A 25,676-nucleotide genomic window follows, 5' to 3' on the forward strand; every position below is an offset into this window, starting at 1 on the left:
GAATCCATAATATCTCATAAATTTGGAATAGAATCAATCATGAAGCATAAATGAAACTGAAGACAACAGAAATGACATCGACATAGATATACAATCGACATAGATATACAATCAATTAAATATTGATTATATACCTTGCACACCATGATACAAATTAGAGAAGATATGAGATTCTATAAATGAATCACACTCCAAATCAATAAATCAAAATTCAGTTTTCTGTAACAAACGACATCGACATAGATATACAATCAATTAAATATTGATTATATACCTTGCACACCATGATACAAATTAGAGAAGATATGAGATTCTATAAACGAATCACACTCTAAATCAATAAATCAAAATTCAGTTCTTCCAAGATTTTCTACTATAATCCCATTAATTAACATCAACACTATTTTACATTTAAAACATAGTACTTTCATAAATTTGGTTTAATTTATGATTTAAATGTAAAAATCATGTACTTTTATTTTCCTACTATTTTATTTTTTACATAATCTTGATTTATTTTATAATTTAATTATAATTATGATATATGTTTTATATTCAACTTATATCTCTCTTTTCTCTCTATAATTCAATTTATCCTCCTTTCTATCTTTTTACATGTATTTGCCTTAATTTTTATCTCATCATTTCAATTTATCCTCCTTTCTATCTTTTTACATGTATTTGCCTTAATTTTTATCTCATCATCTCTCTACCCTTTCTTTGTTTCATTTTTATCTCATCATCTCTCTACCCTTTCTTTGTTTCATTGTCCCTTTCTAAATCCTCTCTTTCTCGTGTTTTGTCTAATTCTTTGATTCCCTTCTCCTTTCTTTCTTTCTCTATCTCAATGTTTTAAATAAAATATTATAAATCTCTCTCTCTCTCTCACACACACACACACACACACACACACCACACACACACACACACACACACGAACACGATCCTATACAAAAAAGTTTTTTTTTTTCTTTCAAGAGGTGGTTGCATTTAATTTGTTGAAACATTAGATTTTAATTGTGCATTCTAAGTTTACTTTCCCATAAGAAAATCTTATGGTGAAATTTTAAGTTGTGACACTCACTCTTCCATGAGAAAATCTTAAGTGAAATTTTAAGTTTGTGACACTTACTCTTCCATGATTGGTTTCAATGTAGAGGTAGTTTTTAAATAAAAGTAAAATTCTAAATATGACTTTTGATCTTACTCAAACAATGTCTAATGTATTTGCTTGTGGTGTTGGTCTACACAGATGTTGAATTACAACAATTTGAACAAATCTAAACTTGCAATAGTCTACAAAGATATTAAATTATAACAAATAAATATATATCTAAATCATGTACATCAAAAAATAATATTAAATTTAACTCTAGCAAATCTTTTATTTTTGATGTAGATAGCTTCTCTCCTATACCACAATTCTTAGAGTCCGTTTGGTGAGCGGAATAGGAATACGTATTTTGGAATATGTATTCCAAAAATTGTGAATTTCTTATTTGGATGCACCAAAACAGGATTGGAATACGAAGCAAAAATGGAATACGTATTCCATTTTTGGCCCAAAAATAGGGTTTTGCAATTCCACCAAAATAGGTGGTATTGGAATACGTATTCCTATTCCATTTTTATTTATTTTTAAAAACATAAATTTTCGAATCCGTGAATTCTCATCAAATATTAGCTGAACCAAACAGAAAACAGGAATATCTTCTATTGTTCTATTCCAGAATACGTATTCCTATGCTGCTCACCAAACGGGCCCTTACCAATTATACTGAATGAATACAACCACCACGGTTTTGACTCTATTTCATCGGGGATACGTATTTCATTGATGAATTAAATCTAGCTACTGCCAACTCTTTCTCAATAACCAAATTAGACAGTAATGGTCTCCATAGCCTTTTTCTCAGACAACTTGCCAACCGCCATGGCAAGTAATAAAAAAATACCCATTTTAAGTAGCAAAATTTAGTAAAGTCTCGATTTTGGGGACCTACAGTTCTCCATATCCAACCTGAGCTGGGTATTGCGTATGAGAATAGACAGAATCGATGGCTGCCCCTACGCTTGTCCAATTGTCGAAATTGTCTTTCCCCCATATCCGGGCATAAGCGTTTTCTTACTCCACAAGCAGACAAATAATAAATCTATGTAAGGACTACCCTTTTGTCGGAATTTCGCAGGGAATTACAGTGCATAATATACGTTACAGAGAATTGTAGCGTTTTTTTTTCATTTCTGATCACTGGCGACATCATGGGAGAATACTTTTCAGGACGCTCATGACAAAATGACGCTTTTTTATTTTGGGTTTACTGTGTTTCTCGTGGCTGGAATGTGCTCGAAGATTATGGTATTTTTTCCCCGGTAGGATTTATTCCCTGTTGATTGCGACTATTGGCAACTGGCTGCCAATTTAAATGATGGACCATAACGCCTGCTGATCTATTTCGAGACTAGAGGAGAAAGAACGTTATAGTACTTACCTCCAATTCAGATTCTTAAACCCAATTCAACATTACTTATTAATTTATGGTCTGGAGATTATTAAAGCACAGGGCTGGGGAGAGATACAGATCTTTAGACTTTGAAAGAAAGCACCCCATGGAAGGACTGTCTCCTTCTATCAGCGGCTCCATAGTTTGTACTAGACTCCATGGATTGGAGATAGACGAATCCTCCATATCCTGGTTTTCTGAGTCAACGCCCATTGGGGTAAGGAAAATCTTCCTGTTGGGAAGGTAGAGGATCAAATAAGGGTGCATTGTTTAAGCTCCGAGCTTCACCCAATCGAAAATCAAATTGAAAAAAATGTGAAACTAGCTGCAACTGAGCACGGATTGAACTCGTGATTCCTGTAGGCATCATGAAAATTTACCATTAAGAGAGGGGCAAAACATTTGGGATAACTGCGATTAGACCTCTTGGGTTCTCTATTGCCTCCTGATTCTTGCCTCGTATATTATAGTTTGTCTTTTTATGGACTGTATTAATATTGGTATGTGTGAAGAAAATGAAGAATCTCATTCCACATCCTTGCTGATCGATGAAAATAGCGGGTCGCAAAGGAGCGAGGATAGTGTCAGTGCAGGTGCAGGTGCAAGATTGATAAATCCGATTTCAAGTGAAGATGGGATTGTGAAGAGGAGGTCACACAATTCTGCCAGTAATGTCGAAATAGAGCATACAAGGCTTCAGAACATTTACCGAGACGGTCTTCACAGATTTAAAATGGCATTGGCTTGTTTTGGGCTTTATGACTCGAGCGCTACAAGTTTAATTGCTTCTTGGATTTTATTTTCCTTCTTCACCCTAATTGTTCCTACAGTATTAGTTCTCTGTGTTACTTACAGCAGCTCTGATACCGAACAGATTCAGCTCAATGCAATTGTTCAGTTATCGGAGTCTTCCTTAGCAATCATTTCTTTCTTGTTTCTCTCTCACAATCTTAAGCAACATGGGTTACAAAAAATATTGTTCCTGGATAAAATTGAACGTGAATCAGAAAAAGTTCAAATCATTTTCAAGAGAGAGCTCAACGTAAGATCTCGTTACCTTTCTTACCATAGGTTACATTTGTGTCCTTGTTTTGCTCTCTTTTTCTTCTGCCTGATTTGCATGTTTTAAAGTTATGTGGGTTCCGTTATACTCTGATATAATTTAAAGACAAGGTTACTGGTATTCGTTATTCCACGGTGATTCAATTGTATATCTTTTATACTTACCATTACAGTTTGAGCTTTGCATTTCAGAATTGACAGATCTTTAGATGCCATTCTTTGTATATAGCAAAGGTAAGGAAGGGTATCGAATTTGTACTCTTTCAGAGACTAAGGGTTTCAGTTTTCAAATTTCTGTTTATCAAACTTGTATATTACAAAGCTAACTAAGTGTATCAGATTTGTATTTCTTTCAGAGTCTATAAGGGTTTCAGTCTTTATATTTCTTGCCAATCTAAAACTTTATTTTCTAGATTACTTTCCATCCTCCATCCTTCATCACAATTTCCTGTCTTTTGTTGGAAGTTAATTTGTTCGATATGATGCCTTTTGACTGTTTTTTTGGGTATATAAAACAGTTGTGTGCCATGATAATTTTGTCTTTGGGAAAACTCACTAGTTATAATGTCTTTGAGCATTTATGGCCAGGTAAATGACAGTGAGCGCTCCATGAATTCAAATAAGTTCTATACGGGAAACCATCTTTGTTATCAAGTCATAAGAGTTCTCTTTCTTTATGTCCTTATCTGTTTGCTCTTGTTCTTTGGAGATTTTGAATTGTAACTACTGATATTTCTGTGTAAGCAGGCTGCTGTGTCACTAGTTGTGAGGATTCTTCTTCCCTGTTTCATTGGTGAGATTATCTGTCAAATTTGGTGGTTTACACAAGTTTCAGTTAAATTGCCATTTATTGAGGATACAATGTTTATCCGAATTATCTTGTGTGGGACTGGCTTGCTCTCCTGGCTCTACCGGATGAGTCTATTCCTTATTATCTGCGTTCTGTTTCGGCTTATGTGTTCTCTCATGCTTAGTCGGTTTGAGGACTATAGTAGCCTTTTCAAAGGCGTGCCTAATGTTTCGATCATTTTAAAGGAGCATATGAGCATTCGTCAGCAGCTTTTCACTATTAGCCACAGATTTCGAATCTTCATCCTCTCTTCATTGGTTGCAATCACTGTCAGTCAGTTTGTATCACTTTTTATAGCAACAGCTTCGTCAAAAAGCATCAGCTTGCCTAAAGCTGGGAATTTGGTGGTAATAAGCTACTTTCTTCTCAAAAGAAAATAATTTTGAATAATTTTTCACAACTCTAATAGGAATATTTTGCACAAGCTAGTGTTAGTCACGTAAACAATTTTTGCACCATTTTCCAACGAGTGTATTTTATGGTAATATGTGATTGGTAAATATTAAGTTACGTTCCAACAAAATTTTAGGGAAATATGTATGATTCTTGGAAATAAAGACATGAAATTTTTAAATGCAATTTGTGCTTAAATGCTCAATACTAACATGTTCATTTCATTGGAAAAGATGTTTCTCTTACCAGTTTGAAAATTCACATAACAATACAAGGGGGAATGGGCACAAAAATTCTGCTGCTTGCCTGCAGTCAAATTTTGCTTTAGAAAGTCTTGCTCAAGTTTTACCATCACTTATAACTGTCCTCACTTTTTTTTGAGGCTAAACCTAAGTGTATAGTCATTAGTGAAGAGTGTGTGAAAAAGATGGCCAACTTAGCAGTACATTGCTGATCTTTATATAATCTATCAGAGCAAGTCATCTAGTGATTCTTCAGCCTTCTTCCATCTTCTTGTCAATTTTTCAATTGTTCTTTCTTCCTTTGTGCTCTCTCTATTTGAAATCATACGCTTCTGTCAAACAGATCCCTGAAGTCTAGCATTGTGTCTGTGATTGCCCATTCATTTAGATGACACCATCAATCCGTCTGACAGCTCTTCAACATCATTGGCCATATGGCTTGAAATATCCCTTAGCTTGCTGATGATGTTCTCCCAACAGTTATGCATTGATATCAACCACCATATCATGCACGGTGACATGATCTTCTATCTTTGCCCTCTCCATAAGGATGTCATTTAAGAATGCTTGATTTGCAGGTGTCTCATATGTGATGAAATCTGATGCATATACGGCACAAGTACTTTGGTTTTTTATCCGCCTTCAAGTACCATAATAAAAGGTCCACGGTCTTTTTTCTTTGAGAGGCTAATATTCAGATGCAGATTCTATTCTTTCTCCACCTTTCAAGCTGTTTACTTCCATCTTTCAACACGAAATAGTTGTTGAAAGTACTAAGCACCCTGTTGACACTGTCAATTCATACCACAAGAGTGGTAGATCAACAAGATGATGTTTCTCATTGATTACTATTACCAACTTACCACAATGCCCCACCATTCTCAACCTTATTCTAGGCCAAACAACTCTAGCTCATTTGAGGATCTTTTCACAACAACTTAAATCATTAAGATAGACACACAGTATCAGTTCATTCTCTGACAAAAAGGATCATTGGTCTTGGATAGTAGGAGAGACTTGGGAGGGTTTACTTGGCTTGCTTCTAGGATTGTCCGGCTTGTTCTCCATAGCTCTAGAAAACATACATTTCCATATGAGCATTTTAGATTGCTTGGGCCCTGGCACGGTTATAGATGACAAAGTTGTTGGCTCTTTTGGTCCTGCAGGCATGTGATGGCATTAGTCACATTTCACAATCAGCTACTTGATCTTCTTCTTGCAGTGCTACTTGCCTTTTGGATAAGAATTTAACCAGCATAGATTGCTTCATCTATCGTTTTACTTTGCCTTAAGTTAATTTTTCATTTCATAGATCCTGTCTATAGAAGTACTTGTTTAATAACTGGTCGGCCCAGCAATGGTAATATATTACAATGTTGTTGGCTAGTTTGGTCCTCAAGTGACGTGATTGCATTAGTCATATTTCATGGCCTCTTACTTGATCTTCTTCATCCGCTCCATGTTTCTTTCTGTTGGAATAAAATCCAAACTAAAACACAAAAAATGCAGCTTTGATACAAATTTGATAGAATAAGGGCTAAACTAAACATCTACAGTGACCAAAGAAGGAAGGTCAAGATCCATTAAAACAGAAAACTTATTTTCTATCTATCTCAGAATATCATTGAGAAAAATTTCTATATTCTGATTACAAAATGTTCACAAACAACTTTGCAGCTGTGAATCACTGCTCTTTAAAGAGCTGCAAGGTATGTCTGGAACTGCCATATGATTGGATCTCTGTAGCTTCTATGACTGATCTTTTGCTCAACACTTTGCAGCTGCAGTTATCTTTTCTTCTTTCAAAATTCCTGTCTGTTTTAACTATTCACTTCTCTTTCATTTTTTGTTTATCCCTTCTCTTTTAAAATCCACATACAAGTTTACAATGATAAATTTTCCCCAATAAATTCAACTGCCGTTCAAATTTCTCATATCTGATCATCAAAGAACACAGCCCCCCAAATTAAATGTTGTTTAATGGTTGGAGGAGGAATGTAGGGTACAAAATCCAAGAGATCTTGGTCAGTAATGAAGTTCATATTAGAATTTATTGCTTTGACTCAGGATTAGAAATTACAATGCTCTGCTGCAATCCCAACTCTATTCTATGCTCATTCTATCCTCTAGAGCTAAAACTGTCCATTCCAGAGCTTGGCCATTGTGATTCTCTTCGGAGTTCTTCAAGATCTCAACTTCTCAAACTCTTCTCGAGCTCAACCAGTCTGAAGCTCAACTTCTGGAGCTAATTCAGATCTTGGCTATACTTGACTTCTGAAGCCGATTGTTAGGGCTCTAATAATACTGCCCTATATCCATGATGTTCAAACTATTTTTCAGTTGCTTTAACTATATTTTGTGAGTGTTAGTAAAAAAAATGTCTGTGAGCTGTTGCTCAAACATGTATAACTGAATTTTTATTTCTCCATGTTCTACTGTCTCTCTTATGTAATGATATCTGATCTCAATGTAATTTCTTCATCCATGGAAAATTGGATTCTTTGTCAAGGCTATTGATGAACATCATCACAAAATATATATTGTATTGTTTTCTTCTTCCTTCAAATCTACTGAAATCATCTTTAGCCATGTTGCTATATACCTAACGTCAACTGTGAAAGAGAATCAATGTCTTTTTTCTTGGATGCCAATGAAATGGCTCTTGAACCCAAGTGAAAAACATATCTTTATATGCTCTTCCGAACATCTATACTTCCTGTCCAATCACTATCGATGTATCCAACCAACCCAAAACCATTTGTTGTAGTATACAAAATACTTTAAGTCTATATCCCTTGGTGACATTAGCATGCCTCAGGAATCTTTACATACTTGGCAATGCCAATTTTTTGGTGTCTATAGATCTTCAGATTAGGCTTACTGCACACATTATTTTAAGCCTAGTAATTGTCAAATACTCTGAACTTCAAAATTGTACTTTTGTACAAAATTGGATTAAACTTCAAATGCCATGGTTTTGAAGTATAATGTAAAACAAGTTGGAGCGGAATGGTTTTACCTCTATGCATAGGAAATATTTTAGCAAACCTAAGTCAGTCGTATCAAATTATCTTTTCATGGCTTCTTTGAAGTTAACAATGAGGAAATCATTATTCCCCTAAATAATGCAAAAATGGATATACAATTTAACAGTTATAAAATCTTACCATTACTTTCCTTGATGTAATGAGTGGGTTCACCATTTCTCAGCAAATATGAGTCTAATCTGTTGTATCATGCCCAAGGTGCTTGTTTAAGTTCATAAAGAGCTTTCTTCATCCTACATACTTTGTTTTCCGGTTCTAGAACTTCATACTTAGGTGGCTGTTCGAAATACACTTCTATCAGCAGTTCATTCAAGAAGGCAAACTTTGCGTCTATTTGAAACTCTTTCTACTTGTGTGGGGCTGCAATTACTAAGACTCCTTACACAGTTTCCATTCTTGCAACTGAAGCATATGTTTCATCATAATCTCTTTCAGGTTGTTATTTATATCCCTTAACAAGCAGCCTTGCTTTATGCCTTTCTATTCACATTTCAGCACTGATGTTGGTCTTATAGGCCCACTTCACTCCAATCAATTGGCAACCTTAAGGTAAATAAGTTAGCTTCCATGTGCTATTTCTTTCTATTGCATTGGTTTTCTCATCCATGAGCACTATTTCTCTTCTATTACAACTTATTGAAAATAAATTGAATCACTATGAAAAAATAATGCAAATTTTAGATTTTCATCTAATTCATCATTATATACTGCATTTTGACAAATCTCCCTCTAGCTTTTTATTTTTCTTAGGATTAGGGAGGTAAGAGTGGGGTCTTAATTCTCACTATTGGAGTTGATTAGTTTGTGCAAAATGTCTCTAGAGTTGATATTTGAAGCTACTACCTATAAAGATTTGAAATTTTTGTTAGTTTCAGTTTCTCTTGTGTGTGCTGAGTCAGCTATCGTTCTTTGCTTATTCACTCAAATTTCCTCTCTTGCTTCTTTTCTCTCCACTTCCTCTTTCAATCTCTCCTCCTCCAAACTGATTTCTCCCTTGCTCTTTTTTCATTCACTACCTGTTACTCATAACTTCTTGACTTTGACATACTCTTCCCTATTATTAGCCTCTTAATTTTTTTATTTATCCGATTTTCATAGCCGGTCTGCCTAATCATTTACTCCACTTTATTGGATCCCCCTTTCTATAGCACACCTTCCCTTAGGTGCCTAGCCCCTGAATTAAGTTTCTTATAATTAGGGAATAACCCCTCCTCTCAGCATCCATGGCCACATGATATATGAGCACTATAACTCATTGTGGGATCAAGTAAATTTGTTCTTAAGAGAAGATATATGTTTTCTTTGATCTTTGTTCTTTCTTAATAACTTTCTTTTTTTGATTTTCCACCATTCTTTAATCTTTATTAGTGCAGATTTCCAAAAATGTGGTGGATGTTTTCCTCTATGTATTATTTATCCAAGATCTTGACAATGAAATTAAATGTTGGCTTATTTTGGAAGTGTTTACACCAACTTATTGTATTCTGACCCCAGTTAGAGCTAAAATCGCAAAGATAAAGTGATCACAGTCACATTTTTACCATGAAAAGAATTCATTAATGAAAGAAGGAAGAGGATCCCCACACATATGCGTAAGTACACAGGTTTTTCTTATTCTAACTTCTCATTCTATATAATTACTTATGACAATGATACGCTGTGTTATCTACATTGCACAACACTCTAATAATCTCTTACATATACCTTAGTATTCTTCTGCTTTGTCAATATCATATTGCAATGGCATATTTGTAAAATTTTAACCTAAAATAATCTAGCGTAGCTAGAATGATAGAACAAAATATGCAAATTTAGAACAAAAGATGAAAAGGGCAAAGTCTCATAAAATTTACAATCAAAGAATTATAATTATATATGCTTCCTTAAAACATAAAGAAGAGGAAAAACAGGAATACAACTGAAAAAATCAGAGATACTCCTTAGTTAGCTTACACACTAAGAAAAGAAGTTTTATCCAAAAAATCTAGATAAAAAACAAAAAAACATGCTGAGTTTTATTTGCTAACACCCCCCTTAAGTCTAACTAAGGAGACAAGCCTAAGGAAAGGAAAGAGGAAAGAGGGAAAACCTAGTGGGAACAAAACCCCCCTCAAAATAGACACCAAATCTACATGGCAGCTCCAATGCTGCAATATCCTTCAGCCTAAGAAGGTCTCACAAAAACTGAAATGGAAGAGGCAATGGATCCCTTCACAATGTGTAGTAAATGGTAGATGTTCCATGTGTTAGAATCTGAAAAGATTAATAACCCAGAAAACTAGTGCAAAGAGTAAATATCTAAACTATGAATGCAAATGATAAAAAATCAAAATAGCATCATAGAGTTAGTCTCCAAGAGAGTAATGCAAATGCTGGAAGCAAAATAGCATTAAGAGGATGCAAAAATAAGAGATGCAAATACAAGCCAGGTAGCATGCAGGCTAGGAAGAGGGAGGAGGTGGCAACACCAACCAATGAGGAGCAACCATCTATTGGACTAAAGATAGCAAAGTATCTTCCCAAGATAGCTAATGGATGCTCACATGTAGGAAAGTGACACCTCACAACCATTCACCTAATAAGACATGCTTTATTAACCTAAGCGAGATTATTAAAAGTGTAGGAAAAACCTATCAAAATAAGAAAAATAAAAAACTACACTAACACCCCCCCATAAGCGAAGCTTAGGTGGATGTAGAAGTGGGTCCCGGCAAGTCAAGCCTAATGAGGTACCCATGTACATAAAATTCCCCCAAAAGAGAGAGAAAAGAGACTCCCCAAAGAAAATTAGGACTCCAAGTGAGAGGAAGAGGCCCCCCCAAAAGATGAAGCATCCCACACCTCCAGCAAAGCTTGCAAATTTTGTCCGGTTGATCCACTTACATCGAACAAGTTTTCTTCTCTTAGGAAAAGGGACAAGATCCGAAGTGTGGTTCCTCATCAAGGAACTATACTCTTCCTGCATAGCTGTATCCCACTCAGAAATACCAGAAGCCTCATGAAAGGACTGTGGAGTTGAGGCAGTAGCAATGAAGATATGTAGAGCATCTTGGAATTGTAAACGAGTCTGCTTGGTGTTTGATGGATCTCCAACCCAATCACCCGCAAACTGCAAGGTCTGTCTAGCCCAAAGTGGACCAGAAGATGGAGAATCTAGAGGAGAATCATCAACCTGTGAATGATGACTAGGAGAGGAAGGAGGTGAGTCCTCTAAATCACTCTCTGCATCAGAAGTGGAGGTAGAAGACTGCTCAAGTGAATCTGACCCATTAGAAGATCTATCATGTATTCCAAGTGACTCCAATGTCAAAGTAGAAGGCAACCCTGTGACCATGCTCTGTTGGTTAAGCTGATGCAAGTAGTGGAAGTTAAGATGGCCAAACTGCTCATGCCATAATTTGCTCACATCACTAGAGTGAGTGAGTGAAACAGTCAAAGGAGGATCAGGAACAAAGTGAGAAAGTCGTGACTGATGATCTGCTCTCCCAACTGCAACTGTAGAATCATTGTGCAATTCACATATCTCCACTGAATCAGGAGTGAACTCAACCCGCTTGCCTAAACCTATGTGAGTGATCTGGTGTACTGATAGGAGATTAGTTGACAATGAGGGTACGCAATGAACATCATGGAATGTGCCATCCCCCACATCAACAGACCCTCTCCCACACACATCAACAAGAGTGTTATCACCCATCAAAATAGAAGGCATAGTACATGGCTCCAAGGATGCAAGTTCTTCTTTAGATGAAGCCATGTGGTGTGAAGTACCCGAATCAAGAACCCAAGTGGATGGTGAGGAAGCAACTGCAAAAAGAGCCTTGCCCTTTTCTTTTTGTTTGTTAGACCCTTCATTAGAACTTTGTTTGATAGACTCAGGAAAACTGATATTATTCTTCTCAAGAATGTATGTCAAGTGATCAAGTTGTTTCTGCAAACATTTATGTTCATCATGACCAGGTCTTTTACAATAGGCACATTTGACCTTTTTTTTCTTAGGCTTATCACCCTTGGAAGATGGTGTATCAATAGTTGCTTTTGAAGAAACCAACATCTGATCCTTCTTCTCCTCGCTATTCTTTTGTTTCTTGTCCTTACTATTGTTGTTACTACTTTGTCCTTGTTGTTCTTTTGTGCCTTGGTTGGCAGCCAAGGCATGTGACTTAGAGGACTTAACAATGCTCATCTGGATTAGCTTGTCCTGTTCTCGAGTGAGATTGACAGCAAAATCATCTAAAGATGGCATGGTGAATTGAGTACCAAGTGCACCCTTAGTAGCATAGAAGGTAGAGACAAACACAGAATATTCTGAACTTAGCTTAGAGAGAATATTAAGAATCAGTTGTTCATCTTTCTTTTCAATTCCACATTGTTTTAACTGCAGCCTTAGTGATTTCAATTTGGTGAAGAAATCTTGGATTGTGTTGAAAACTTGAAATTGCCTGGACTCAAACTAATTAATTCATTTTCCAACATATGACCCCTCATTGAATCTTGTGTGCCAAATAGTGTTTCTAGCTTTGTCCATACTTCATTTGGTGTATCCAAAGACTCAATGTGAAATAGCAAGTCAGGAGAAACAAACAAACACAATGTTCCAAATGCCTCATCACATTTGTTAAACCACTTAGGCTTATCTTCATCTTTAGCAGGTTCAGTTTCAAGTCCCATAGTTATCCTATTTAATCCAGCTTTCCTTAAGTGAATTGTCATGCGTGATTTCCACTCAAAGTAATTGTATGGAGTTAGGATGGGCATATTTATTTGATCCATGATGAAGAAATGCAGAGAAGAAATGTTAGAAAGAAGAGAACCCAACCACGACAATGCCCCCCCCTTTTTACTCAATCAAAGAACCCCCCCCAAAGAAATATGATTTGGCACTTTATTTTAGTGCATTTACAACTACCACTAGAAAGAGATACTTAGTGGTCTTGATTTCAATGCATTACAAACCCTCATGAAGAGCATATGCTAAAAGTGAAACTTGGGCACAATAATCAAGGAAACAAATAGCACCACTGTGATCTACTCGAAAAATCATGCACTTTCAAAAAAAGAATTGCTTCGATACGAGGTCGTATGAGAAAGTTATGATCCTCTGAATTTTTCAAAACGAGAACTGTGCACAGTCACAGCTGAGAATCTGCAATTTTTGAAGAATTCATGCATGAAAATCAAAAAACAACTCCACTAGTGGATAGGGCACAAAAAAATAGCCAAGTTCATAACAAGAATCATCAAAATCGGAGCTCGTATGAGCAAGAAAGAGACATTTGAACACTGCGTTCAAATTTGCGACTGCCAATGGAGAGGGGTATGGCTGTAGCTTTGCATGCTCGATTTTGCAAAATATACAGCTTGCATGCAAAATCTAAAAGATACCCAGATGGTTTTTCGGGACTGTGAACAAAACCCAGAAAGCGTTTTTCTTTCTGATGTACAAAAGATGTTGTTGTAGTGTAAATCAGACGCCTTTAACAGTAAAAAACGGCTCCAAAAATTTTAAAACGACCCCAGCAACCAGAATATGACATGCAAATGTTGGATCAGCTTCTTAAGTCCATCAATGGCATGCTGGAACCTGCAAAACTGATTGAAAACTCCAAATATGCAAGTTGGTTGTCAGATTTGAGATTGAAACCCCAGAAAAAAAATGTTTTTGTCAAAACTTTTCTGATTCTCAGGATCATCCAAAGATGCAAGAGAAGAGCATACTTCGTTTTTCAAAAAATTACAATAAAGTTTATTTGCCCTCCCCGAATCTCTCAAATAAGGAAACTAAAATCTACTCTTGCACATAGAAAAGCTCTGATACCATGTTAGAATCTGAAAAGATTAATAACCCAGAAAACTAGTGCAAAGAGTAAATATCTAAACTATGAATGCAAATGATACAAAATCAAAATAGCATCATCGAGTTAGTCTCCAAGAGAGTAATGCAAATGCTGGAAGCAAAATAGCATTAAGAGGATGCAAAAATAAGAGATGCAAATACAAGCCAGGTAGCATGCTTATATAGGCTAGGAAGAGGGAGGAGGTGGCAACACCAACCAATGAGGAGCAACCATCTATTGGACTAAAGATAGCAAAGTATCTTCCCAAGATAGCTAATGGATGCTCACATGTAGGAAGGTGACACCTCACAACCATTCACCTAATAAGACATGCTTTATTAACCTAAGCGAGATTATTAAAAGTGTAGGAAAAACCTATCAAAATAGGAAAAATAAAAAACTACACTAACACCATGAACGTTGAACAACATTCCTCCCTTTAGGAAGAAATAAAATCAAATATGTATGAAGGGAATCTCCCCATCCCTGAAAGGAATAGGTAGGAATAAAACTCAAGATACACGTCTTTGAAAATTGCTTAGTAGTCTCCATGTTAATGCTGAAAGTTGTCATAATGAAATCAGGCACTGCTGAATATGAAAAACTTGAATCTAATGAAGACCAATGTAGATCATAGTCCAAAGACTTAGGTATCTCCTTAGAAGGCAAAGAGATCTGCTTAGAATGTTGTATCAAAGAATCCACACTCATATCAAATTGCAAGGAATAATGATGTAGAGACTGGAGAAGAGTATCATAAGGTTCCCTCATAACTAAAGAAGAACCAGCCTCATCAAAGAGAATATGTATGTAGTCAATATTGTCATCTAGATCCAAAATGAGGGATTCCACAAACAAACAAGACATGTTTGCTAGAAATTAATTCCAATGAACCGAATCCAAAATGCATAAATGATCCTGCTGGATATTAAAATAACCTTCATGTTTCCTTTTAATGCTCACTATTGTATCTTATTATATCTCTGTAAATATTAGAATGTTTATAATATTTAGTATAGTCTAGAATAGAATGTTTCTATTCTATTCGACTCTCCTCTTTGTATATATAGATCAGTTTGATCTCTGATTAATTCATTCAAATTTTCCGCCATTTACATTTGTAACATGGTATCAGAGCTATTGCTTCAAATGGTTTTGAATAGTTTATAATTTCTTTCGAAATTATCTGCTCTAAATTTCGAAATTATTTCTGCCATTTTCTCTACAACCCGTCTAGGGTTTCTGTTCTGAGAAATCTGAAATTCATTCTGCAAATCCCGAGTTCACGTTTTTTAAATCGCAGGTTTCTTTGGCTCACGTCTGATCTTCTACAAATCGCGGGTTTCTACCGTCGTTTTTCTGCAACTCGTCGTTTTTTTGCAACTCGGCATTTTGTGTGAGTGAAAACGTGTTCAATCTGTCCTTATCTGCCTGGATCCGTCTATCTCAAATCCGCTTGTTCCAAAATCTGCCTATATCTGCCATTTTTCCTGCAAATCTGACCTTCGAAGGTGCCGACTAGGTTTTTGCTCGAAACCCTAGTTTTTTGACCTCCAAAAATTTTTTTGATCACATATTCTTGGTGGGTTTTTTGAAATCTCAAATGGGTCTTCATCAAATTTTTGTGGGTGCCTCGTTTTTTGTGCCTCGATTTTCAAGCTAGCGGATCCGAATTCCGACAACACTTTATTTCTAGGTTTTTCGAGCTCTTTTTTGGGTACTCCAATTTTTCTAGGTCTTTAATTTTCTCACCTCGAAGTTTGTGCCATTTGAAATATTCACATATTATAAGCATCTGTATCAGCAGCATCAGAAGTCGGACTCAATTAAACAGTATGCCAATGCTACCCAACACTCAGAGCAGAAAGAATCTATCTATCATGCCTTTATGGCCAGCATACCTGCAAATCATGTGAAATCTTCTGCCTGGTACATCAATTCTGGTGCCTCCCGACATTTCACTCATAGGCGTGATTGGTTTGTTGAATTCACTCCCTATTCTGACTCAGTAATCTTTGGAAGCGGTGAAGAATACAATATTCTCGGCAAGGGCAATGTTCAGATTCAGACTGGAGGAAGAAAACTCATGTTTCTCAATGTATGTTATGTTCCTGGCATGAAACATAATCTTTTGTCTGTTAGTCAGATTATAAAGCACTCCCCTCAGTTGGATGTCGTTTTCAGTGGAAATAAGTGTTCGATTATTGATCGTGCTTCTCGCACTACCCTTGCTTCCGGTCTTGAGGATCATGGTATTTATAGGCTTGTAGATTCAGGTGATTCCCTCAAGCATGCCTTCATCGCCGAATCATCTGCTCTCAGCAGTCTCTGGCATCAGCGATACGGTCATCTGAACATTCAATATCTAGCACAACTTGCTCGAGATAATTTAGTCCATGGCCTACCTAATATTCAGACCCAGAACCATCGCGTTTGCGGAGCTTGCCAAGCAGGGAAGCAACATAGGCCACCATTTAAGAATGGTGAAACATGGCGGGCATACAGAGTACTCCAGCTAGTCCATGCTGATGTATGTGGTCCTATGAATACTCCTTCTATTACTGGGAACAGGTATTTTTTACTCTTTGTGGATGATTTCAGTCGCAAAATGTGGGTATATTTTCTTAAGCAAAAATCAGATGCCTTTCTTGTATTTCAGCAGTTTAAAGCTCTAGTAGAAAAAGAGTCTGGTTCCTCCATCCGTACTCTTAGGACTGATAATGGGGGGGAATTCTGTTCTTCTGGTTTCTCTGCCTTCTGTACTACTCATGGCATTAGACGTCAGTTCACCACACCTCACACCCCTCAGCAAAATGGTGTTGTAGAGCGTCGAAACCGTACCATCACAGAAATGGCTAGGGCTATGCTAGAACATAGAAATGTTCCCAGAAAATATTGGGCAGAAGCAGTATCCACAGCTGTCTACCTTCTTAACCGGTCACCCACCCTTGCAGTTAATCATAAGACTCCTGAGGAAGCCTGGTCTGGTCGCAAACCTAGGATCAACCATTTGAAAGTTTTTGGCTCTCTGGCATATGTATGGATTCCTGATGCCAAACACACTAAGTTGGATTCCAAAAGCGAGAAACTTATGTTTACAGGATACAGTCACACACATAAGGCCTACAGACTGATTGATGTAAATACTGATCGTTTAATCTTCAGTCGTGATGTTGTGTTTGATGAGGAATTTGGACCATTTCCGCTCTCTGATTCCCCACCACATTCCGAGATTTAGTCTTCAGCAATCTCTGACTTAGGTTCTTCTATTTTATATGAGTCATCTGATGCTACTGATACACCACCTCAGTCACTTCCAGATAATACAACTCCTGCTCCTGCTTCTCCTCCAGCTATTCCGACAGCATCTGATATTAGCTCCTTGACTCTTCGGCCAAAATGGTGGGCTCAAACGCTTAGTGATCTTCGTCCTGATGAACTCATTGAGGGTAGAACCTCCATAAATAAGAGCCTTCAGCACAACACAGTTAATATAGCTCTTATGGCCAACATCCATAGTATCCCTGAGCCCCAGATATATGCAGAGGCCAAAGGAATTTCAGAATGGGAACAAGCAATGGATTCTGAGCTTCAGAGTCTTCAAAAAAACCACACTTGGGTTCTTTCAGATCTTCCTCTTGGGAAGAAACCCATTAGCTGTAAATGGGTCTATAAGGTCAAGTACCATGCAGATGGTACCTTGGAAAAATACAAAGCTAAACTTGTTGCTCGAGGATTCACCTAGCGCGAAGGCATTGATTATGAGGAGACATTTGCACCAACAGCCAAAATGAGCACTATTCGCATTCTTCTTGCAATTGCAGCTCAGTATGGTTGGAAAGTTCATCAGATGGATGTGAAGAGTGCCTTTCTCAATGGTGAATTACAGGAAGAAGTCTACATGACGCAGCCCCCAGGTTTTAAGGTTGCTGGTTCAAAACACAAAGTATGTAGACTCCAGAAGGCCCTCTATGGTCTTAAATAGGCCCCTAGGGCTTGGTACATAAAGATTGATCATTACTTGGTTACTCAAGGATTTCAGCGTAGTCCGTCAGACAGTAATCTGTATATTAAACACTCTGGTAATGATATTGTCTATGTGGATGATTTGATCATTACTGGAAATTCAGAACATTTGATTTCAGAAATCAAACAGGATCTATGCAGAACTTTTGATATGACAGATCTCGGATTGCTTCATTATTGTTTAGGTATTGAGGTTTGGCAGACTGACAACAGCATTTTTTTGTCTCAGTCCGAGTATGCCAGAAGTTTGCTTGATAGGTTTCGAATGCAGGATTGCAAATCTGCCTCCACTCCTATGGAGACTGGTCTGAAATTGTCCGCATAATCTGTTTCTCCTCCTGTAGATGAAACACTCTTCAGGCAGCTAGTAGGTAGTCTCATCTACCTTACTACTACTAGACCTGATCTCAGTTTTGCAGTCAGCTACATCTCACGGTTCATGACAAATCCCAAGACTGATCATTGGATTGCAGCGAAACGTGTGTTACGCTATGTACATGGTACTTTAGATTATGGTCTTCTTTACACAAGGAGTACTACTCCTCAGCTCAGTGGATTCACTGATTCCGATTGGGCCTACTCAGTTGATGATAGGAAATCTACTTCTAGCTATGTGTTTAATATCGGATCTGCAGTAGTTACTTGGACCAGTAAGAAGCAACATGCACATGCACTCTCCTCTACAGAAGCAGAATATAGAGGAGCTGTCAAGGCAGCTTTTGAAGCAGTTTGGCTCCGGTAGATGCTTGCAGATATGCATATTCCTCAAGTAGGTCCGACTTCTTTGTTTTCAGACAATCAGGGCGTACTCAAACTTGCCAAGAACCCAGTGTTTCATGAACGAACCAAGCACATCGAGCTTCATTGCCATTACATCCGACAATTGGTAGAAGATGGATCTATTCAGTTACGCTATGTTCCTACCTCAGAGCAATCAGCAGATATTTTCACTAAACCCCTTGGTCCTGACAAGTTTGTTAAATTCAGGGGATCTATTGGTGTAGTAAATAGATTGAGCATTAAGGGGGGGTATTAAAATAACCTTCATGTTTCCTTTTAATGCTCACTATTGTATCTTATTATATCTCTATAAATATTAGAATGTTTCTAATATTTAGTATAGTCTAGAATAGAATGTTTCTATTCTATTCGACTCTCCTCTTTGTATATATAGATCAGTTTGATCTCTGATTAATTCATTCAAATTTTTCGCCATTTACATTTGTAACACTGGAAAGAATCATTGGAACCTCTCAATGAAGCGATTTCGAACTTTGAAGAAGCAACAATAGATGAAGTATCAACAAATTGGTCATCCAAAAAGGATGCATTCATACAAAGTTGGGGCAATAGAAATCTCGGTATCATCCATAAATGCTTGGTCTTCCAAAGAAACATCACTTTCAAATGAAGAACTAGTGTCCCCATACGATTGCTAGATAACGGTCCAAGCGATGAAAGGGCACTCAGTGCGCTATATATGATGCATAATATCCTCAAAAATAGTAAGACATATCAGTCCACAGACCATATCATTACTGTTCAACCATGCATTTTTCTGCTCAAAATTGCTTTGCTCAAGGAGATAGGGCAATAAATCCTGCTCAAAACAGTGATTCTTTATCTCTTCTTTCCAAGATAAATAATTCTTGAGGTCAGCTTGACAACAAAGGATGAAACAATTACTAGAAGACATGATTAAGCCCCTATAAATGGAACTTTATCTCAGTTCATGAATACACAAAATTTAGTAAGAGAAATTGTTGAAGACAATGGAAATCTTTCTTTTTGAGTTCTAATCTTCAATACCCGAAAAAGAGATTTTATTCTTCTTTCTAGAAATTGTGAGCTCCGATACCATGCAAAATTTTAGCTTTACCAACAAATAATCTATCTAGAGTGCTAGAACCAAATATACAACTTTTAAAGAAACAATTTAGAACAAAAGACGAAAAGTGGAAGTTTTCATAATATACAATGAAATAATCACAATAATATAAGCTTCCTCAAAACATAAAGTAGAGGAAAAACAGGAATAAAATTGAAAAAATCACAGATATTCCTTAGTTAGCTTACACACTAAGCAAAGAAGTCCAAAAAAGCATGGATAAAAAACAAAAAGCGTGTTAAGTTTTATTTCCTAATAATATGTAATCATAATATATCAACAGATAGCAAAACTGAGGGACATGATAGCTAGATATGCCCCCTTTCATCTCTAGCTTTAGATTATACTGTGAATCACTATATGATGCCACATAGGACAGAAAATTGATATTTGACTCAGTCTCGAGAACACTTTTGGAAATAGTGAACATAAAAAATCCAAAAATGAAATTAAAAAATTTGGCCAAGACACAGCTGAACTAATTGAATTTTGAAACGGGTCTAAAGGACTCGATTTAATTTTTGCAAACCTGTGCTTACAGGGTATTAGTGAGTCTGGTAATAAAGGCCAAAATGTTAAACATAGCAGATTTCCACAATCAATAAAATTCAACTGATTTACTTCTGGGCCAGATTGTGTGTAAATTTTTAGCATCGATGTTTTGGATCATACTCCATGATCCATCTTTCAACCTTGAGATACAGGGGTGTGTAGATTGACTTCACAGAGTATTTGAGTGCTATACAAATCAATGAAAAATCCTGCCAACATGGTTCGTGCAAATTTATAGTATATATTATTCAAATCAAGAAGGTGATGCTGAGGAATATTTAAAATGGTTATAACTGGTATTATGTCCAATAAAAGTGCAGAGTATGGGCATCAGCTAAGAAAGCAATCATCAGAACCGAATAGGGTTAGTATTGGAAGGAAACATAAAAATACCAAATGAAATTGTCGAAGTTTGTTATCAACTGAAATTGGATTTGATCAATAATGGCAATGATGTTGGATTGTGGCACTGGATATGTTGGCCACTAGAAGAGCAAGAGATATTTTTGCATGGATGAGGACTTATCATCCAGATCAATCAACACAGCCATAGTTTTCAAACTCTGCAAGTACTCTCCGAGTTACCAAGTACTCTCCATTTTTTTTGGGCTAGTTTTCACAAGTTAAACTCTAATATTTTTATAGATGCAAAAAATGTGGCTACAATGTCAATGCAGGGAAACACTGGTTTAAATGCATTTGTCATTTGCTCTTCTTGCTATAAAACCATGCATTTTCTCTGTCAAACTTTAACACATTTTGTAATTGAGTTTTACAAAAGAATATGTTCCTTTAGGAGATTTTGATTTTTAGCACTTTCTAAAATTGCTGAGTTTTTGTCATGTTTTTGCTGAGCTGAAAATTTTGGGCCGCTGAGTTCTCTCGGAGTCCGAGTCTGCAATGCATGCAACTAAGTGACATATTTTAAAACCTTGTTATTGTTATCATCGATTTGAAAAGAACCATTTAAAGCTTCCTTGAAAAGGTTTGAATGTTTTCTTCTGGAATCGATCATCAGGTTGCATCTAAAAATTGTTGCTAGTTATTATATCACATTGCATGCTTGAGATGCTAATCTTAATTTTAGCCTACCAAATAGACTTTCTACATTATCTTCAGAGATACTTCATCATATTGGTGACATGGAAGGATACTACAAAACATGCAAAGTTTCTTTATAGTCATTCATATTTGCTTGTTTTCTTGATGAATATAAAATAATAAAATTTGTTTCCTTCTGACATTTGTGTGCATCATAATTTCCTCCAACATTTGTACTATTTCCTTGTTCTTTTTGAGCTGCAGGTTTGTGCAGCAGTTCAAGTTACAGGATTTGTACTCTGTTTACATGGAGCTGCAAGGATCACACATAGAGCCCAGAGGATTGTGTCTATGGCTAGTCAGTGGCATGCTTTGGTGACCTGCCAATCATACATGTCTGATTCAGATTCTGAAAACACTCCTGAATCACTTGCTTTAGCTTTTGACGACATGTCCTTCTCACCAAATGAATATGCAAGTGATATAGAATCAGTTGGAAATATTTGCAATATTATTCCCTCAAAAGATGAATTTTCTTCTTACGAGGAGAGACAGGCTTTTGGTGAGTTTGCATGTTCAACTACTACAGCTGACTATCTACCATTTTTATTTGAAAACATAACCATTGTTTATTTTACAGTATACCATTTTTCACTTATAATTTTTTTCTAGCATATTCTATTGCCTTGATACCACTTGTTCAATAATACTGTTCCTTTGGTGTGGTGTATTTTGGTGGATCGAGTCACAACTTATCTTGTTCAAAAGAATACCCTTTGAGGTGTTATTTATTTCCATCTGATTTACTCTTCTGTTTTTGTTAAGCCTATGCTAATATTTTCTCATGTGGATTCATAAATTTGATGCATGCCTCTATCTATATTTGTTATCATCTGCACTGCTGCTTGTTTGAGCTTTGGAAGTGTTATCTCTAAGATGATGTTTTGGTTGGAATTAGAGGGCAACATTCAAACAGGTCTTGTCATCCTGTAGCAATTCTGTTCTTTTAAAAATTTGCTTCTTCTGACATCATTGTTATATTTTTACATATTTTTAAAGAAAAATATACATTACAAGCATTTATATTTATCTTTTTGTTTCTTCAATAGCATTTGTTTCCAAAAGTTCTTTCAGTTTTTAACCACCATTTAACTTTAATAATCTCTTCAAATGTTGAGTTAGCTATGTTGTCATTTGAGAATGCCCTGTTTGGTATTCCAAAGTGTAATGGTATAGAAGTTACCCATGATGCTATTAGTCTGATATTTTGCCATGTTGTGTGGCATTTATGTTATAGCTGGCTACAATTTCAGAAATCTAGAAAATTATCATAATTGAAATACCCTCGGGCTCAAATGTTAAGTGCTTTCTTGCATCTTTGTATTTTCACAACCTCGAAACCTCCTTCCCATGACAGCATAAGTTCCAAAGTGTGATGGTATAGAAGTTACCAATGATCAACATTTCAGAATAAGTTCCACTCCTAAAAACTTATGGTAGAAAAGTTTTGGCATATTCAACAGAGTCATGGATAACTGTTTGAATCTTGAAAATTATCATAACTGAAATACCCTTGGGCTCAAATGTTGGTTGCTTTCTTGCATGTTTGTATTTTCACAACCTTGAAACCTCCTTCCCATGACAGCATAAGTTCCAAAGTGTGATGGTATAGAAGTTACTGATGATCAACATTTCAGAATAAGTTCCGCTCCTAAAAACTTATGGTAGAAAAGTTTTGGCATATTCAACAGAGTCGTGGATAACTGTTTGAATCTTGAAAATTATCATAACTGAACTACCCTCGGGCTCAAATGTTGGGTGCTTTCTTGCATGTTTGTATTTTCACAACCTCGAAACCTCCTTCCCATGACAGCATAAGTTCCAAAGTGTGATGGTATAGAAGTTACCGATGATCAACATTTCAGAATAGTTCCACTCCTAAAAACTTATGGTAGAAAAGTTTTGGCATATTCAACAGAGTAGTGGATAACTGTTTGAATCTTGTCAGCAGCATAGAAAAGTGGGACTTATTCACTATCAAAGCCATGCATACCAAACTTTCTCGAATTATCTTCAGTACATGCTTAATCATAGATTGAATATTGCCATTATCAAGATAGGGCCAAGTGTTATGTGATGCGATTTCTTGTTGGAAATCTTTGTCAACTTATATCTGGGAAGAAGTAATTGAGATGGAACTGTAATCACCTTCATTGGCAATGGTGACTTTCTAAGATATTCCAAGTATCTTGGGAAATGACAGTGATTCACTTTGTAACAGGCAGTCATTTTCCCAACCATTTCTTCATCTCTCTGCAAATTATGTAGAATGATCCATGGACAATGCTTATTGAGAATTGGTTTTGCAATTTATGCTTTCAATGACTACTTTTCAAGTTTTAAAAGATTGCCTTGAAGATAGGTTGTAGGGTTTTCAATTGTTTGTGAACCCAAGAGATGAGTAGTTACATTAGAAGTGCATAGGAAAGGTCAAAGCTGGTGGAATCTTTATCAGTTTCCCTTAAGTCTATTCCTCTTTTGGACCATCCTAGATGGTGGATTCTTGTTATGTGATTGTCTAAATGGGTATAGGCACTTCCAATCTTTTTTTCAACAAGATCTCCTCAATGTCTGTATTTTTACCATACAATTTCATCATTATTACCTAGAGACTTGTCTCCAAAGCCTTGGTAGTCATCACCCTCATTAGAAGTGCATCCATGTCTTGGAGACACATATAGACATGTGTCCAAACATTTATGTGTCCTTGAGATGTTGAGAGACTACATATGCAATTTGTCTGCACCTACATACATCTCCTAAAAGCAATTAAGGACAGCAATCTATTATTCTTGCATTTTTGGGATAACAATGGAATGGCAGCTAAAGTTTTTGATGCAAGAGCATCTTGGGTTTGCTCAATGGCTACTTTGGATTTCATGAGAGGAAGCTTGATAGTTTCTTTGAAAGGTGCTTGGACTAGTGCTCGGCATACATTGGTTGCTCGGCATGGTCAGGGAGTTCGGCATGGTCCTTGGTTTCTCGGCATGGTCTATGGTTGCTCGGCATGGTCTTGGGACTCGGCATGGTCTTTGGTCACTCGGCATGGTCTTTGGTTACTTGGCATGGTCTGGGGGAGCTCGACTTTGCTAAGGAATTTGGTGCCTGTTGTAGGTCGTGTATCTAAATTTCTAAAACGAGTTAGAGGATGAAAATTTGAGAGATGGAAGAGGGCCTAGATTTCTAACTACGGTTTGAAGCTCGAGTTCTAATTCATCCGGAGCTAGGAGATATTGCAATTTTACTAAGACATCGATTTTGGGAATTTAATTGTTGTAAGAGGCCGACTTTGGCATTTAATTTATGTATTTGTATTTAATTTGTGTTCTGGGCCGACCTGTGGCTTAGATTGGTATAAGTAGGGGTTGTGGGAAGTCTTTAGGATGATCATTCAGCCAGGAGAAGTAGAGGAGCTTGGAAGAGCGAATTTTGAGAAGGGCTAGTAGCCAGGGTTTGGGATTGGATCTTGAGAGATTTTGCAGAACTATTACTTGCTTTGTATATGGCCGTAACCGGGAAGGCCTTACAGCCCGACACATTGCATGTAATCAGTTATATTTTATGAATATATTATTATGATTTGGTATTAGATCTTGCATTATTACTCCTTGTCCTGGCATTGTTGCTTCTTGTTATTACCTTTTTGTTGCATGGTTGTATAGCTGGGGGCTAGGACATCTCCTTTGGGGATTCTCCTGCATTGCACTGCGTCAGGTGGTATCAGAGCAAAGGTTGTTCCTGAGTGTGTGGACAGATCGCCGAAGTTGAGGCAGTTTGCACCAAGTCTTGGGTTGGAGAAGTAGATCTGAGTTGATCTTGATTTGGTGGTGGATTTTTTTTCTGGAGTCCTAGATCTCTTGGTTGTGAAGTGGCAGATTGTGGTTCTAGCTTGCAATTGCAGAGGGCTTACAAATGGATCGATGGATGCAAAGATGGATGAATAATCTTGTTGAGGCATAATCATAGAGAATTTGTGGATTGCAAATCCGTCGTCCTGGACTTGTGATGTGTTTCCTGATTGTTTGTGTAAGGCGGCAGGTTGCAATCTGACTTGCAAACAATTTGGTTGTCAAAAGGAGCATGGGAAGGATTTGTTGCAGAGGGTTTATGAAGATCTTGGAGATGGCTCCGAGAGGATTGAACCCTAATATGATTGTGAATCTCCATGATGTAG

General features: G+C 36.8%; 1 protein-coding gene across 1 annotated transcript in view; it reads left to right on the plus strand.

The window, feature by feature from the left end:
* Nucleotides 1-2,075: 2,075 nt before the first annotated feature.
* Nucleotides 2,076-25,676, plus strand: part of LOC149567294 (uncharacterized) — a 36,881-nt gene continuing 13,280 nt past the window's right edge. Inside the window, exons 1-3 of the mRNA XM_089820467.1 lie at nt 2,076-3,546; nt 4,314-4,763; nt 21,707-22,004. Coding sequence (XP_089676593.1) covers nt 2,986-3,546; nt 4,314-4,763; nt 21,707-22,004 — 1,309 coding nt within the window. The 5' untranslated portion in view covers nt 2,076-2,985. The remainder of the gene's footprint in view (nt 3,547-4,313; nt 4,764-21,706; nt 22,005-25,676) is intronic.

Source organism: Cupressus sempervirens, chromosome 3 (assembly GCF_028749045.1).
Source record: "Cupressus sempervirens isolate cs-2001-9-10 chromosome 3, ASM2874904v1, whole genome shotgun sequence".
Taxonomy (NCBI): Eukaryota; Viridiplantae; Streptophyta; class Pinopsida; order Cupressales; family Cupressaceae; genus Cupressus; species Cupressus sempervirens.